The sequence below is a fragment of the Bufo bufo genome, chromosome 4 (genome assembly GCF_905171765.1).
Source record: "Bufo bufo chromosome 4, aBufBuf1.1, whole genome shotgun sequence".
NCBI classification, from domain to species: Eukaryota; Metazoa; Chordata; class Amphibia; order Anura; family Bufonidae; genus Bufo; species Bufo bufo.
Genome location: NC_053392.1, coordinates 142,068,134 through 142,086,335, shown reverse-complemented (window position 1 = coordinate 142,086,335; position 18,202 = coordinate 142,068,134). Strand labels below are relative to the sequence as shown.

Genomic DNA, 18,202 nt, shown 5'->3' with positions numbered 1-18,202 from the left:
CGTCCCACCGATTTGAGCAACTGTGTTGCTTAGTTTTACCTGGCCAGTATGTCTTTGTCCTACGTCCGGATCTGTAGAAATTTGCTGTGGGCGCGGTGTCACCTGGATATCCTGCTCACGAAAGCAATGTCTGTGGCTTTGTTAGGATTCCTCCGGTGTTCGTCGCTCTCAGTCACAGCTAGTCAATTCTTGGAAGTCCAGGGGAGCTATTTTTCCAGCATGCCGGTACAGGGTATTAAACCATACGCGTTTCGGGGTTCTCTGAATGACCCCTTCCTCAGTGAGGAATGCTTTTGAATGCTGGCGGTGCTTTCACTCTAATGGTAGCATGAGACGGAGTCTACAACCCACACAAGTGTCTCAGGTAGTGCAGCTTATCCAGGGTGGCACATCAATGCGAGCTGTGGCAAGAAGGTTTGCTGTGTCTGTCAGCGTAGTGTCCAGAGCATGGAGGCGCTACCAGGAGACAGGCCAGCACATCAGGAGACGTGGAGGAGGCCGTAGGAGGGCAACAACCCAGCAGCAGGACCGCTACCTCCGCCTTTGTGCAAGGAGGAACAGGAGGAGCACTGCCAGAGCCCTGCAAAATGACCTCCAGCAGGCCACAAATGTGCATGTGTCTGCTCAAACGGTCAGAAACAGACTCCATGAGGGTGATATGAGGGCCCGACATCCACAGGTGGGGGTTGTGCTTACACCCCAACATCGTGCAGGACGTTTGGCATTTGCCAGAGAACACCAAGATTGGCAAATTCGCCACTTGCGCCCTGTGCTCTTCACAGATGAAAGCAAGTTCACACTAAGCACATGTGACAGAGTCTGGAGACGCCGTGGAGAACGTTCTGCTGCCTGCAACCTCCTCCAGCATGACCGGTTTGGCATTCGGTCAGTAATGGTGTGGGGTGGCATTTCTTTGGAGGGCCGCACAGCCCTCCATGTGCTCGCCAGAGGTAGCCTGACTGCCATTAGGTACCGAGATGAGATCCTCAGACCCCTTGTGAAACCATATGCTGGTGCGGTTGGCCCTGGGTTCCTCCTAATGCAAGACAATGCTAGACCTCATGTGGCTGGAGTGTGTCAGCAGTTCCTGCAAGACGAAGGCATTGATGCTATGGACTGCCCCGCCCGTTCCCCAGGCCTGAATCCAATTGAGCACATCTGGGACATCATGTCTCGCTCTATCCACCAACGTCACGTTGCACCACAGACTGTCCAGGAGTTGGCAGATGCTTTAGTCCAGGTCTGGGAGGAGATCCCTCAGGAGACCGTCCGCCACCTCATCAGGAGCATGCACAGGCGTTGTAGGGAGGTTATACAGGCACGTGGAGGCCACACACACTACTGAGCCTCATTTTGACTTGTTTTAAGGACATTACATCAAAAGTTGGATCAGCCTGTAGTGTGTTTTTCCACTTTAATTTTGAGTGTGACTCCAAATCCAGACCTCCATGGGTTGAAAAATTTGATTTCCATTTTTTAAATTTTTTTGTGATTTTGTTGTCAGCACATTCAACTATGTAAAGAACAAGTATTTCAGAAGAATATTTAACTCAGATCTAGGATGTGTTATTTGTGTTCCCTTTATTTTTTTTGAGCAGTGTAGTTTAATAACATTTAGTAAACACACCCTTAAAAATAAATACTTACAAATACTCTCTACTATCATAACAACCCACAGAAGCCATAAATTCTCTGTACCCTAAAATGGTACTGATAAAAGCTATAGCTTATCCCACAAAAAAGCTCATACAGCTACATTAACGGAAAAATAAAAAAAGATAAGTCTCAGACAACAATAAAGCCAAAATGAACTTTTCTTTTTTTCTCCATAAGACATTTTGATTGTGCAAAACTACTAAAACCAAAAGCCACATGGCCGCATTCATACCAACCAGGGGAAGAAAGTTTAATTTGTTTCTGTTTGTTTTTCTTTTTTACTTCACAGTAATCAGGGGGGGAAATCCTATCAGTCCTCAACAGAAAAAAGATTAAAAAAATTAGTCATGTGTACGTCAAAATAGTGATCTTAGTGACTTTCTTCAAGAAACACAAAAAAAACAAAAAAACATTCATACAGCTATATCAACAGCACAACTGACAAAGAATGGAGCAAAGAGAAAACGGAAAAAAAAAAAACAGGCAAGAGCTTAAAGTGTTAGAAGCTTTATGCCATCAGGTCCGCCTCTGTGTGTTCAAATGTATTAGTGTGTACGAATGCCATAGAGTCGCGGATTTAGGACTCCCCTATATGAAGAGCCGCTCATTAAAGGGAACCTATCACTGGGATTTTGTGTATAGAGCTGAGGACATGGGTTGCTAGATGGTCGCTAGCACATCGGCAATACCCAGTCCCCATAGCTCTGTGTGCTTTTATTGCGTAAAAAAATTATCGATTTGATACATATGCAAATTAACCCGAGAGGAGTCCTGTCCCTGAGAGGAGTCCTGTCCCTGAGAGGAGTCCTGTCCCTGAGAGGAGTCCTGTCCCTGAGAGGAGTCCGTCAGGACTCATCTTAGGTTTATTTGCATATGTATCAAATCGGTTTTTTTACGCAATAAAAGCACACAGAGCTATGGGGACTGGGTATTGCCGATGTGCTAGCGACCATCTAGCAACCCATGTCCTCAGCTCTATACCCAAAATCCCGGTGACAGGTTCCCTTTAAATGTTAAACGACTAACCGGTACATGGGGCCTTCCTGTACCTCTGTATATCTCTGATTTTAGTGTGGAGGCCTTCAGAGGATTTTCCCTGTTCGCTTCTCTATAGATGCTTTTAGGGGATAATGTCTGTGGCATCCCGCACCAACCAATGCCCAGAGGACAACATAGAGCTTCCGTGGGCCGCTATAAAGGCTGTTGCACATGTGGCCGAACTCTTTCTCATTGTACTGTTAGACATAGAGGTGAACACTCGTGGGGTCCAGTCATTGTGAACAATGTTGATGTTCTTGGTTTCAGGACAGAGTCTATGTTCAGCAAAACAACGTGGAAAATGTCTATAATCTGGGCTTGATAATATTTCGAGATCAAGTTGTACGCTACGGCTGCATACGAGATCATCTACGGCAGACGTTATTAGACATGATTGCAAGAGAGCGGAAAGGAGAGGTAGTGGACAGGTAAGTGTGCTAACTCAAAATTAACTTTGCCAATTTGCTAATGTAGTACATTAAAGGGATTGTCCAGTGGAATCAGTTGTTTTATTTTTTATATATACCTAAGGTGCTGAGTGGGTTAAAAGATAAAGCAAGCATTACTCACCTAGCTGATCCCCCACCACTACTGTTCTGATGCTTACTGACTCTGTACTCCTCTCTCGACACACAGGAAGTGGCAGGAGATGCCCGCTGCAGCCAATCACCGGCTGTAGCGGTGACCCATCTGAGCACTTCTTTGGCAGACAGGGCATCTCATGCCATTTTCAATATGTCAAGCTGAGAGCAGGAAATAGAGACAAGCAAGGCTTCAGTAAGCATCGGAATCATAGTGGCAGGGAATCGGTGAGGTGAGTAACGCTTTAATATATATATTTTTTTTTTTCTGACCCTTATCTAAAAAATTTTTATGTCTTTGGACAAACCCTTTAAGATGTTAGAATTGAAGCTGCCAAACCTGGTCGCTAATGAACAATTTAAACTCCTGCCATACACTCCTGCCATTTACAAGATAACTTTGTACAGTTTTCATACATATTCTGTCTGGTCCCCTGATGATCCCAGATGAAAGATCAGTGACCGGGCACCAGGCTATCAGTACAGCACTGCCAGTTGTATGCATGCCAGTCTCCCAGCTATCCTCTTGCCTCCTGGAGGTCTAGCACTGTAGTCCCGTCATAGACATTTCTGGCATATCCACAGCGGCTCTCATCTCTGCACCTATCTCCATTGATGTCATACCCTGCAAATGGTGCCTTAATGGTCTGTTGAACACATAAGGGAGATTTATCAAAACTAGAGCAACAGGGAATACGATATGCTGGGAACATTTTTGATGGGGATGACCCTTTTAAGTTTTAGGCCTCACTCACACAAAGGGGTACGGCTTCCTGTCATGGCAAACGCCGTATGTGCAGAGTATTCTTTAAATGCAATACTTTGAGCGGAGAGTAACACTGTTCATACGATGGTGCATGACCAGATTTCTTAAGAATCGGCCCTAAAAACCCATTCTGTGATGTGCGCAGACACATGGAAGTTGTGTAGCGATGTAATGGATGCCTTCACAAAGCTAACATGCAGTGTCACTGTAGAGACATGGGGGGAGATTTATCAAGACCGGTGCCTTCTGTGATATCCCCTGCTCATCATACATTAGGTGCATCCTCCTGCAGTCCGTGCACCTAAACAGAATCATAGGACCGCTCAGAGCTGCAGTAGATTTCGGCTTCATTTGCGCCATAAAACTGAAGTAAATGAAGATAAATTTGTTGGGTTGTCGGGCCACGTGCCCTTCCCATCCTTGCCACTCTCCCTTTTGTATATTTTTCCAAAATATCTCTACCTCTTTCTTCTTACCATGAACCTTTGTGATCTTTTGTGCAGTTGGTTTTACTCTAGTTGACAGTTTTATGTAATTATTCAACCCATGTGATATTTGTAACTTGTAACAGAGGAGCCATAAGAAATGCCTGTCAGATGCTTATGATCCTTGGATTGGAAGGAAGGTCCGTGTATGAAGAGGATTTTGAGGCACCCTTTTTGGAAATGTCTGCAGAGTTCTTCCAGGTATGTGATTGTGTGCATCATTTTTCAAGTTTCTTCTGTGATTTAAAAGGCTATTCCGGTTGTGACAAGTTATCCCCTATTCATAGGATAGGAGATAACTATTAGATCAGTGGGGGTCTTACTATTGGGACCCCCTCTGATCATGAGAACGGAGATCCGTTACCACTCAGGGATCCCCCTGCAGTGAATGTAGCAGCAGGTCGGGCCTGCGCCCTGCCATTCCCTAGACAGCAGAGTGCAGTACTCGCCTATTTCCATACTAGCAGCAATGTGCGTGCCTAACCTGCCTCTATTCATATCAGGGGGCCCTGAGGGATACGGGTTCTCCATTATTGCGAGCTGTGGGGTCCCAGCAGTAGGACCCCTACTTGTCTAATAGTTATCTAGTTGTTGATGACTTTTTTGTCCAAATAGTCGGCTCAGACTGTTGTTTTAAGGAGCTAAGCTTGCTGTTATTGAATCGTATGGATCATAAGTAAGCCGTTTCTACCAGTTAGGATTGGACATGCACAAGGCTGTGTTCCTGCCATCTGTTGAAGGTATACTTCTGACAAAAGGCTCTGATGTATTCCACTATACAAGTATACCGTGGGTTACTTCTCCCAGAGGCATCAGTGAAGATGCCTCTCTGTAGGAAAGCGCTGTCACCTCTGCTTTTTTTTATATGTTCAAAAAGGACTGCGGATTTATATAGGATAGGCTGATGAATGCCAAAAAGGCACTTGTTTAGCCTCTGTCTGGTGAATGGAGACCTCTAGCATATGTTTGTGTTTTCATCTGAATGGTTGCTGGCCACGCACTGTAAAAGCAGTATGAACATAGCCTATATAAAGCCTGAATGTGAGAATCAAAATCTTTATTGCCTTTAAGAAAGCCAGAACAGTTTTGGTTCATGTTATTTCTGTGCCTGCAAACGCCGTTAAGCTCCACAATTGAAATGCCATGCCGCCATGTTGCAGTGCTGCATCGGAAGTTGTAATTGGCAGAAGGATCTCTGAGTTGAGATCCCTGCTGGTTTTGAAATTCAAGCATTTGAAGGCTTCTTCAAGGCTTCTGAGCTATTAGGGTCCATTCACACATCTGTATGTGTTTTGCGGATCCGCAAAACACGGACACCGGCAATGTGAGTTCCGCATTTTGCGGACCGCACATCGCGGGCACTTTCATAGAAAGTGCCTTTTCTTGTCCGCAATTGCGGACAAGAATAGGACATGTTCTATTTTTTTCCGGAACGGAAGTGCGGATCCGCAAATCCCCATTGAAAATTGCGGAACGGATACGGGACCCATTTTGCGGACGTGTGAATGGACCCTACAGGCCAGGGTGTCTAAAACTGGCATGCCTGCTAGCTACTGAAATTAGTACCACTTTAGGCAAAAGCTAAAAATCAAGGTTTTGAAGATAGAGCAGTGCTGTGCAGAGAACACCGAATAGGGCCTTAGTCCGTTCATTCTCATGAGGGTGGTGATCCTTGAGACCCCCGCAGATCAGCAAGTTACTGCATTACCTAACTATGAGATCCCATGCTGAACACTTTAGTACCCCATTAATGGTATGATTTTATAATTTGGAGGTTATTACACAGCTTGGTAAAAATCTTGCTTAAAACTTTCCTGTGAAGTGTTTTTCAGGGGCTGCAAAATTTGCAGTGTTTATTAAGTTTGGCCAAGGTCAACAGCAGAGGCAGATTTCTTAAAGCATATGTAAAGATTGCTGTTTGTGTCACATCACATTTCATAAAACACATTCGTATTTCCTTGCTTTTACCCTAAGCTGTTGTCTTGAAATCTTAACCAAGCCTTTTTTATTTTCTACACAGATGGAAAGCCAGAAGTTTCTAGCGGAAAACAGTGCCTCGGTGTATATAAAGAAAGTAGAGGCTAGAATAAATGAAGAAATAGAACGAGTCATGCACTGCTTAGACAAATCCACAGAAGAACCCATCGTGAAGGTGGTGGAGCGAGAGCTCATCTCCAAGCACATGAAGACCATTGTGGAGATGGAGAACTCTGGACTAGTTCATATGTTGAAGAACGGAAAGACAGAAGGTATGCCACACGTCTCCAAATCACATTCAAAGCGGTCGTTGACAAACCTTTGTCCATATGCAATTTCCAGTCAGGTCAAAGAGCCTCTGAAAGGTTCTCCTCCCTTTTTGGATTGGAAGGTGAAGTTCAGAGGACATAGGCCAAATTATCCTAACAAGATTTAAATCCTTCCTGACCCTCGGTAGTCATCAGACTAGGTCCACGATTTGTTAATTGTGTGCATTACCATATGTATTTGCATCAAGAAAACGTGTATATAATCTGTGAAGCAATCCATTCTTTCTGCTGAATCCAGAGGTAGACCACGACTTCTCACCTCATTTTCTCTTTACATGCATTGAATGTGCCTCTTTTTGGGGTAAATCAAGTAAAACTGTTTGTGCGGTGAAAGTCAGTACTTGTAGCGAGAACACCAGCTGTAATAATAGATCCCATCTGGTTCACTTGTTTTATAGGTGGTGTTGATGGCTTCAGCAGCCCACAAACTTCATTCAGAGCATGTGTAGGGCTTTTAGTCATGGGTGATTGCCTGTTTTCTTCCACTACAAACAGCGGCTAATAGGTCAGATGAAAAATCACCAGCGGAAATGTGTTATTAGCCTTTACAGCTTCTCTTCTATGGGGTACTTTACTATCTTTCTCAGGAGAGGGCATAGAGAAAAGAGAAATTCAAAGCATTTTACTTATTCCCTGTAGACTGCTTTGGGTATAGTTGGACATCTATGGGGGTTAGGTTTGCTGTACAGATCTTTTTATGTATCCTAGTGGTTGCCAGACATGTTTTATTGTGAGGCAGCTATTCTCGATGGAGTTTACTATAGCCGGAATCATTTGTAATTCCAAGCATCTATGAAAGTGCAGCTGAGCCCTCTAGTGGTCACCTCCCTACATAGGAAATTATTACAAGATGAGACATATAATGCTGAAGTTGACCATGGGGATAAAGAAGATGGCTACCGGGCGCTGCCAGTATAGCTCATCCCATACAAAAGCAGCATCTGCTAGAACAATGAATGTCTGTCAGGGCCTGATGGTGGTTATATACACGAAGATGCTTGCCTGCTCCCACTAGAAGATATTGGATGTGCCCGCAAGTGTTCATGGGCACCATTTTGGGTGAGGAGTGGGATGCCATCTCTTCTTCCACAGGTTGTAAACTTGGCTCCTGCAGCAAACTGACTTGTATAGTGAAAGTGTTTCTCTCTGGGGAAACGCATGACGTTTTCATCCTTTTTGTTTGTGCATTGCTTTCAGATCTAGCGTGTATGTACAAGTTGTTCAGCAGAGTCCCCAATGGCCTGAAGACCATGTGTGAGTGCATGAGTCTGTATCTACGAGAACAGGGCAAAGCACTGGTTTCTGAAGAAGGGGAAGGAAAGAATCCTGTCGATTATATACAGGTTGGTATATTCTAGTTAAATGTGAAGCGGTTTTCAAGCAACACACTTCTCGTTTGAAGAGGTGGAAGCTTTTATGTTTGAACCTGAACACAACTTTTTAATATGAAATAAGTGTTTTCGACAACCCCTTATTAACATCACATTGACAACCAGACATGCGGTTTTCTGTGGAGTTTGCTGTCAAGAGTATCATGGCTATGGCCAACTTAAAGGGGTATTCCAATCTTATAAATCAACGGAATTTCACTAGGTTGTGTCGTTCCCTCCAATGTCCGACAACTAGGGCCCTCATCCATTCTGCTGATTCGGTGCTGTGTCCCCTTCTCGGCCACCTAACTGTGCAGGGAAGTGCAGCTGGCCCTGTTACATCATTGGGCCGATGGTGACGTTCCTACATAGCAGATTGCCAGGATACAACTGTGGAGGGAATTCTGTGCAAAACTAGTGCTGCAGCTGCGTCATTCTCAACATCAATCCCAAATGTTGGACTCTGAGTTTGTTCACACTGATTATTTTCCCACTGATTTTGATGTGGATTCCGCACCCAAAAACTGTGCCCAAAACACTTCTAAATCATCCCCATTGATTTCAGTGTTAAAACCTCTTGCTAAAGGGTTTCTCCTGGAATTAAGAAAATGCTAATACTTAATGGTTATGTACACCTTTGGAGGCAATTTTTGTATGATTGCATTTTACTTATTTTTGGCTAAAAATCATATTTTCAGTTGGCCTTTATTAAAAATATTGAGCCTTTCTGTCACAAAGGGTTAACTATTTTTCTAACTGTGACTGGTACTTCCACTTTGTGCCAGTCAGCTAATAAACCTTCTCTAAACTAAACTACTCATAAACACTTACTGATAAGAATGTGGCTTAAATAAGATAAGGATTGAGCTTTAATGAGTGTTTATAATGTGAGAGAGCAGAGATAAGAAGTCCATCTGCACCCCAGATGACGGAAAAGACGGAAAATTCACTTGCTACTACTACAGAATCTCAGCTCTGTACACAAAAAAGGATTCCATATTTTTAATAAAGACCAATTGAAAAAAGTATTTTTAGCTCAAAATAAATGCAACAGAAAAAGAATCCCCCAAAGATGTACATAGCCCTTAAATATTACCTTACTATAAATTTATTCCCAAATACCTTTTCATTATTTATAATGGCTCGTTTTGTCTAGGGAGCAATCATTAGGAGAAATAAAATGGCCGACATCCTATTAGTACACACATAACCTGTCATCACGCAGGAGGACAAGTTACTTCACAAAACTGAGCTAAAGAGCTGCCTAAGCCTCCCCTCCTACTTGTCAGGGATTATGATCCTGAATACAGCTGATAAGATCTTTAGCTGAATCTTCGTTGGAATGGAGTATATGCCCCAGTCTAATTCAGAGCAGAGAGAAGGATGAGGCAGTTCTGTAGCTCAGTGATGTGAAGTAACTTCTCCTGGTGTGTGATGACAGGTTATGTGTGTACTGATAGGACGGCGGCCTTTTTTCCCCCTCCTAATTATTTCTCTCTAGACAAAATGAGCCATTATACTAATGAAAGGTATTTGAGAATATATTTAGTTTTTTTTTCATTTTCTTAATTCCCAGAGAACCCCTTTAATTTACATGTCACTGTTTTTTTTCTGCTCACGGTTTTAAAAACCACAGCATGGAAAGAAGTGACATGTTCATGCTTGGTGCAGATTCCACATTCAGACTTTCCTTTTGAAATGGGCAGAATTAAAAAAAAACCTTACTGATTATGTGGTGAAAAAATATCCTAGAAAAATGCTGTCACTTTATAACTGATGAATAATCCTTTAAATGGGGTATTCCAGGTGTTTCAAGTTATCCCCCCATAGCGCTGTACATATGAAAAGGGGTATACATACATAATACAGACAATTGCACTAAGCATGAACAAGACGAGTTACAAACTGGTACAGAGGGAGAGAGGGCCCTGCCCGTGAGGGCTTACAATCTACATCACATGCAATAGGCATAGATTAAAGGGATCCTGTCACCGGGATTTTGGGTATAGAGCTGAGGACATGGGTTGCTAGATGGTCGCTAGCACATCTGCAATACCCAGTCCCCATAGGTCTGTGTGCTTTTATTGTGTAAAAAAAAAAAACGATTTGATACATATGCAAATTAACCTTAGATGAGTCCTGTCCCTGAGATGAGTCCAGCATGAAGGAGCCCAGCACCGTCCCGCATCCTCAGAATCTCCTTGCTCGCCGACGTCAGAAAGCTAGAGCGCTGTAATCTCGCGAGCTAGCGCATGTGCAGTGTCGTCATAGTGTTCGTTCCCTGTGCTGGCATCAGCCTCAGGGAACGAACTGCGCACGCGCTAGCTCGCGCATCCCGAGATTATGGCGCTCTAGCTTTCTGACGTCGGGGAGCAAGGAGGAGATTCTAAGGATGCGAGGCGGTGCTGGGCTCCTTCACGCTGGACTCATCTCAGGGACAGGACTTATCTCAGGTTAATTAGCATATGTATCAAATGGGTATATTTACACAATAAAAGCACCCAGAGCTATGGGGACTGGGTATTACGGATGTGCTAGCGGCCATCTAGCAACTCATGTCCTCAGCTCTATACATCAAAATCCCGGTGGCAGGTTCCCTTTAAGTATTGTTTTATGGTGCTGTGTGAGCGGCAGACTTTACACCTTGTAAGCAGTAAAATGTACGATTACTGTTTCGTGTATGAATCCCTCATGGAATTTTTTCCTGTTTTTATTTCACTTTCTACAGGGTCTTCTTGACCTGAAAAGTAGATTTGACCGCTTCCTTCAAGAATCTTTTAGTAACGACCGTCTTTTCAAGCAAACCATTGCTGGTGACTTTGAGTATTTTCTTAATCTGAACTCCAGGTCCCCTGAATACCTTTCTTTATTTATCGATGACAAGCTGAAAAAAGGAGTCAAAGGAGTAAGTATAGAAGATACTGTGTCATAACTCTCAGAACAAGATAAAAAAAAAAAAGTAGTGCTTCATAGGCAGGATCGCCTGTACAGTCATGACAAAAAGTTTTGTTTTTGAGACTGACGCAATTTTTTTTCCCCTGCAGTACTTTTAGTCCGACTGCCTCTCGGCATGCGCTGGTACTCCGTCCCCGCCACCATTATAGTCAATGGGGACGGAGCGGCAGTCCGGGGGCACACGTGAACTAGCGGCAGGACGGATCGCTGGTACTCCGCCCCCCATTATAGTCAATGGGGACGTAGCGGCAGTCCGGGGGCACACGTGAACTAGCGGCAGGACGGATCCGACAGGCTGTTCACCTGCCGTAGTCCCCTGCCGCTAGTGTGAAAGTACCCTTATGCAAAGACTCAATATTTCCAGTGTTGACCCTTCTTTTTCAAGACTTCTGCAGTTCGCCCTGGCATCCTGGATATCACTTGTGGGCAAAATCCTGACTGATGGCAAGCCTAATCAGTGCTTGGAGTTTAGCACAATTTCACAACCAAGTTTTTGTCCAGCCGCTTTTTGATGGTTGACCACAGGTTCTCAATGGGATTGAGATCTGAGGAATTTCCCTGGCCATGGACCTAAAAATTCAGGGTTTTGTTCACCGACTCACTTGGCAATCACTTTGTTGCCCCATAATGCTGGAAAAAACATTGTTCAACACCAAATTGCTGATGGAGAAGTTCCTGATGAAGGATGTTTTGATAGCATTACTTATTCATGGCTGTGTTCTAGGCAAAATTGTGAGTAAGCCCACTCCCTAGGATGAGAAGCCACCCCATGAATGGTCTCGGGATGCTTTTCTGTTGGCATGACATAGTACTCATGGTAGCGCTCACTTTTTCTTCTCCAAACAATTATCCAGATGTCCCAAGCAGTCTGAAGGGGGCTTCATCGGAGAAAAAAAGGTTACCCCGGTCCTTTGCTGTCCAATCCATGTACTTCCAGCAAAATGTCAATCTGTCCTTGATGATTTTATGGGAGAGAACTGACTTCTTTGCTGTCCTTCTTGACACTAGGCTATGCTCCAAAAGCCTTCGCCTCACTGTGCGTGTAGATGCACTCACACCTGCCTGCTGCCATTGCTGAGCAAGCTCTGCACTGGTGATGATCCGATAGCTGAATACCCTTTAGGCGACAGTCCTGACACTTGCTGGACTTTCTTGGGTGGCCTGAAACCTTCTTCACAGCAATTGCACCTCTTTTCTTGAAGTTCTTGATGATATGATAAATGATGCATTTGGATGCAATCTTACAAACAGCAGTGTCTTCGACTATGAAGCCCTTTTGAGGCAGAGCAATGATGACTGCGCATTTTTCCTTGGCGGTAACCATTGTTAACAGAAGACAACAATAATTTCAAGCACCCCCCTTTTAAAGCAACCTGTCTCCTCTTCATATTCAATCAGCTTGACAGTGATGTCAACTGCCTTGTCCTCATTAACACTTTCTCCTGAACTAACAAGTAGATCACTGAAATGTTAGCAGGTCATTTTGTGGCAGGGCTGAAATACAGTGGAAATTTTTTTGTGATTTAAAGGGGTTGTTCGTTTTCTGATATTGATGACCAATATCAGATTGATGTGGGTCCAACTCCCGGCACCCCTGTCGATCAGCTGTTTGAAGAGACTGCACGCTGTCCACTGTTTACCTGCTCACCATCAACATTACAGCAGTGAGCAGCATAATTATAGCTCCCGCGTACCATTCACTTGAATAGAAAGGAGCAATTGTAGTGGCCTTCTGTCCCATTCAAGGGAATGGAACGGAGGACCTGTAATTACACCTGCTCGCTGCTACAATGTTGACGGCAAGCAGGTAAGCGCTGCGGTCTCTTCAAACAACTGATTGGCGGGGGTGTTGGCAGTTGGACAACCTGTTCTGAGGATGGATCATTGATATCACAAATCAGACAACAGCGTTAAGTAATTTTCAATAGGTGGAGAATGACTTTGCAATTAATTGCGATTCATCTTACCATTTCTCATTAACAGTTTTCGGAGATCTTTTTACTGATCAGTATCTGTTCGGTGGGGGTCCTGTGAGTGCCGCTCCCTTCTTGCAGCTTACCAAGCACAGCGCTGTACATTCTATAGTGGCAGTGCTTGGTATTGCTGCTCAGCTCCATTCACTTGAGCTGCTCCTAGGCCACGTGATCGATGAACTTGTCGTCATTGGCCTAGGATCTCTCCGGAGCGCCTCTGCCTTCTCAAACAGCTGATCGGCGGGGTTCCTGGGTGTCGGACTCCCACTAATCAGATACTTATGACCTATTCAGAGGATCTCTAAAAACCCCTTTAATGCAAATTGCCACCATAAAAACTGAAGCAGCAAACTTTACGAAAACAAAAAGGTCAGTCTCAAAACTTTTGGCCATGACTGTATTATAGGAGATGGTGAATGCAACAAAATATTTTCCATGTGTCATGTTTTCTTGTGTGATGAGGCACAACTTATTTTGGGTGTTAACCTTTGTGGAAGCTGCAGACTGTTGATGCTCACTGGTACTTGTATGCCCAGAGTTGATCACGGTAGTATTTGATATCCTTCTCTCTGTGTGCTTTTTCTCCAAATTAAATCGCAGAATTATTTTTTGGTGGAAATGTTTTTTTTGTTTTTTTAGCATATTTTTCATTTCAAGCAACAACTCTTTTCAGACTCGAAAAAATGTCTGAAACGCGTGGTTTCTTGACACAAATAATGAAAACTTATTTGCATCAAAAAGCGATTCTCTTTGGAGTTGGAGAGGCAGAGAGGAGCTTCAATTTTTGCACATCCAGTACCTTTGGCAGCAGTTGCATGTTCATGATTTCTATCCCTTTCATTGATCATATTGTGGATGGACAGATCATGATGATCAGATGAGGGGTTAGTGATATGCTGTTCATACATACCGGTACATGTTGACTCTGTGTTTCCTTTAAAGCTGACAGAGCAGGAAGTAGAATCCATACTTGACAAGGCAATGGTCTTGTTTAGATTTATGCAAGAGAAAGATGTATTTGAGCGTTATTACAAGCAACATTTGGCCCGAAGACTTCTCACCAACAAGAGTGTGTCAGATGACTCGGAAAAGAACATGATATCCAAGCTGAAGGTGAGAATAGCATTATACAGTATGTGTGTGCGCTGCCAATAATTTGTTCAGAGTGAGATTCTTGTATGTCATGGTGTCTGTCGTGTTCATTGTACTTTTGAAATCCTCCTTCGTCATGCAAACAGTGGGGGCCAAGAATGGATGCAGCTTGTCGAAAACCATAAGAAGCTATGCAGTAACATTAGACCAATTTTCTTGGAAGACCGTTCCCTGCCTTAATTAGCTCTGCAGAGGAGTCATATAGGAGTATGCATACTCACAATGGCCTACTGTTTAGTTACATCTGGATATCTTGTCTGCTTAGAGATTCTGGATACTTTTGACGTGAAAAAAAAAATATTTTTGCATATGTTAATGGTTACCTTTAGTAAAAACTATTGAGCTCTGTTTCAGGCTGCAATATCCCCTTTGCAACATACTAATAGTTTCAGACCTTTCTCATTTGGCAGTGTCCCTCCCAGTAATACATGTCGGATGTGAGGTCCGTGTGTCCAGGATGCTGCAGCCACACTAGCTCTCATGTATCAGCACAGCTTCATTCTTGGACTGATTTCTCCTTATGCACCTCACGAGGGATCTCCTCACACACTGACAGTCATTGATGCAGAGGAGTACGTCATCCCTTCCTTCCCCTTGCAGAATTTGCAATTGCTGATGGAATACACTGACATATGAATAAGTTCTACCGCTGAGGGGGAGAGCAGAGAGACATCAGGAGCAGATTCTGCTGCACCACCATCTGCAGAAGCAAAAATGGCAGGAAATGTTAATTTAGGAAGCAAAATGAATAATAAAAAAAAGAATCGGTGCAAATGTGTTGATATACTTTGTGTATAGGAAAACTAATAACTTGCTTTTGATGACAGAAAACCCTTTTTTTTCCCTATTAGACGGAGTGCGGTTGCCAATTTACATCAAAGTTGGAAGGCATGTTCAGAGACATGAGCATCTCAAACACCACTATGGATGAATTCCGGCAACATTTACAGACCACAGGGGTATGGACAGCATAGTCCTCTTTATACGTATTTACTGATTTACATGTTGACATTGTGCTTATTTCTACAGTCCAACTATGTGGTCATGTCTATTCTGATTTCAGGTGTCCTTAGGGGGTGTAGATCTCACAGTCAGAGTACTTACCACTGGCTACTGGCCCACACAATCTGCTACACCAAAATGCAACATCCCACCAGCTCCTAGGCATGCTTTTGAAATATTTAGAAGGTATGTTTACCAGAAGAGAGCATTTCCGGCTTCATGGATCAAATCAGTAGCTATGTCTTACAGAAGAACAGTCTGTATGACCCGTAGCAGCCTGCCGCAGTGCACTTTGGACTTTCAGCTGTCTTCCTGACTGGTTGCCAGTTTTGATGGCGTGAGGCCATGCTTCTCTGCTCAGCACACGGTGGCTTCCTTTCAGAAAAGCGTTGAGCGTTGGCGTAAGAGTGGAGTCCTAATTTTGTGTGCAAAACAGAGGTGCGCCAAAATTTGTGACTTTTTTTTTTTCTGACCGAAAACTAGCTTAGAGAGCTTGATAAATCTCTCCATAGTTTTAAGAAGTGCTTTTGCAATGTTTGCTAAAAATCTCATGTGTACTTTTCCCTGTCGCTCATTTATGTCCATGAATGCCTAGTATTATGAACTGTACTGAAGTTACTTTCTCTATCATTGATGTCATTATTGAGCTTCACTGCTTGATAAACTTGCCTGCCAACCTTATAGGAGATGAATTAGATGAAGACTCTGACACTTCCCTGTTTATGATGCCAGATCGTTAATACTGTATAGGTTCAATCAATCTGTCCAGTGAGAAGAGACTATGTGTTCTTCTGTGATTAGCTGCTAGGGAGGCAGGAGGTATCTCTTCTTCTGCCATCCATGCTTGTTTTACGTAAGGTGTCTGATGAGGGGAGAAGAAGCTCACTGGGGTTATTTCTATACTTTCTACCTAGCAAAAGGCTCAAATAATGGTTGGGAAGGGGCTAGTGTTCTGGAAACTTATCAAGGACGGCCTTTTTTTTAAATCTCCTGCACTACCGGAGGATGCGACTAATCATCATAAATTAGGGGCATCCTCTGTCTGTCTTTGGGCCTAAAAGAAATCTATGGTACTTTGGATAGAGATGCAAATGAAGATAAATATGGCAGACCCGCTGGCCCTCGCCATTCCCCCTTTTAAGAAAATGGCAGAAATGTGACTTGGGACAATTTCTCGCAAGTGGCGTTTCTAAAAGACTCAAACATGAGGTTTGTGACCTTTATATGCCAAAAGAGGCGCAGGGAGATGATAAATCGCCCCCCCATACTCAGAACTCTCTCTAGACAGAAGATATTGGTGGAATTAAGGACCAGTATTGAGTGAAAGTCTCAAATATAGTCATATTTGGCTTCTAAAGGGTCTCACTGCTTCATTAAGGTTATGGCATTTTGTTCATCCCTGACTTAAAGGGGTTGTACAGGTTCAGAGCTGAACCCGGACTATCCACATTTTCACCCAGGCAGCCACCCTGATATGAGCATCAGAGCATTTCATCCTCCAATGCTCTCCTTTTCCATGCACTGAATCGCGCAGAAGATCCAGACACGTACTAGGCTCTCCATAGGGTAAGCTAGGCGGAGACTTCTGCGCCGCAGTGAGCCCAGTGATGTCACTGGCACTTTTGGGTGGACTTTAGCGCTGCCCTAGCTTGTAAAATGGCTAGGGCAGCGCTAAAGCCAGCCCATCAGAGCCGGTGATGTCACCAAATACACTGCTAGACGGAAGCAGTTTAAAAGCAGTGTAAAAACAGCCCTTGCCCTGCGCGATCCAGTGCAGGGAAAGAGAGAGTATCTGATCATGAAATGCTCTGATGCTAATATCAGGTGGCCGGCCTAGGTGAAAATGTGGGACTGTCCAAGTTCAGCTCTGAACCCAGACAACCCCTTTAACCCTCTTCTTACTTAATACTACTTGTCTCTTTAGGTTCCACATATTTTGTCTGACATTTTTGTATGATTGTGTATAATAATTGTATGCCTTTGCCTCTGTGAAGGTTTTACCTCGCTAAGCACAGTGGACGACAGCTCACGTTGCAGCACCACATGGGCTCAGCAGATCTCAATGCTACGTTCTATGGGCCTGTCAAAAAGGTAACGTGAACTTCCTACTTCCACAGTGAGTAAAGGGATTTGAATGCGCCTCACGTCTCATATTATTTTTTTAATTGGTTCCGATTTTATAGTGTTTTTTTATGTTGTCCTAGGAGGACGGCTCAGAGGTCGGCGTTGGAGGAGCTCAGGTTACTGGATCTAACACAAGGAAACACATATTGCAAGTCTCAACCTTCCAAATGACTATACTAATGCTCTTCAATAACAGAGAAAAGTATACCTTTGAGGCGAGTAAAGTCTTTGGGTGTTGTAGAATTAGAAAACGAAACGAAAAAATACCACCTTCAAAGTCAAATTATTATTTTTTCATTGCATATTATTAAGACAGAAGCTGAAGAGTATCAAATCAGCACTACGCCATCCACACGCCACAGTCTCAGATCTATTCTTTGACTTGTAGTCCGCCAGATATAACTTCAGTATTGCTCAGACTAGCACGTGAATGTAGAGGTCCAAGTAGAAGGAAATAGCAATTGTATGGTACTCACCATTAGGTTCTTAACAATACCTTTTATTTTATCAAATCCATAAAAAGTGCTTTCTGGTGCAGATCTATGTAAAGGAACCTTACTATTCCGCACCTATGTGTAGGGCTGAAACGATTACTCGATTGAATCTAGTAATTCGACACAAAAAATATTCTATGCAAATGTTTTGCATTGAGGATTCGTTTGTGTCATGTGACCACGGAGCGGGAGTGAAGCGCTTGTTATTTCTTACCGCTCCGTTGTCACAGGCCAGCCCTGTACCGCGCTGCACTGGATCCTGACACATTGTCAGGTCATAGTGCACGCAAGCGAAGAAGA

At 43.6% G+C, this 18,202-nt stretch overlaps 1 protein-coding gene across 2 annotated transcripts in view; it reads left to right on the top strand.

Moving 5' to 3' along the window:
• Positions 1-18,202, top strand: part of CUL3 (cullin 3) — a 120,509-nt gene that overhangs the window by 80,205 nt on the left and 22,102 nt on the right. The window contains exons 4-13 of one of the 2 annotated variants that reach the window (XM_040428015.1): positions 2,962-3,122; positions 4,613-4,727; positions 6,547-6,775; positions 8,030-8,175; positions 10,931-11,107; positions 14,073-14,243; positions 15,134-15,241; positions 15,346-15,470; positions 17,279-17,375; positions 17,492-17,623. In XM_040428015.1, the coding sequence (XP_040283949.1) occupies positions 2,962-3,122; positions 4,613-4,727; positions 6,547-6,775; positions 8,030-8,175; positions 10,931-11,107; positions 14,073-14,243; positions 15,134-15,241; positions 15,346-15,470; positions 17,279-17,375; positions 17,492-17,623 (1,461 nt within the window). Of the gene's footprint in view, positions 1-2,961; positions 3,123-4,612; positions 4,728-6,546; positions 6,776-8,029; positions 8,176-10,930; positions 11,108-14,072; positions 14,244-15,133; positions 15,242-15,345; positions 15,471-17,278; positions 17,376-17,488; positions 17,624-18,202 lie in introns of both variants that reach the window. The other variant, XM_040428013.1, reaches the window with a different exon arrangement.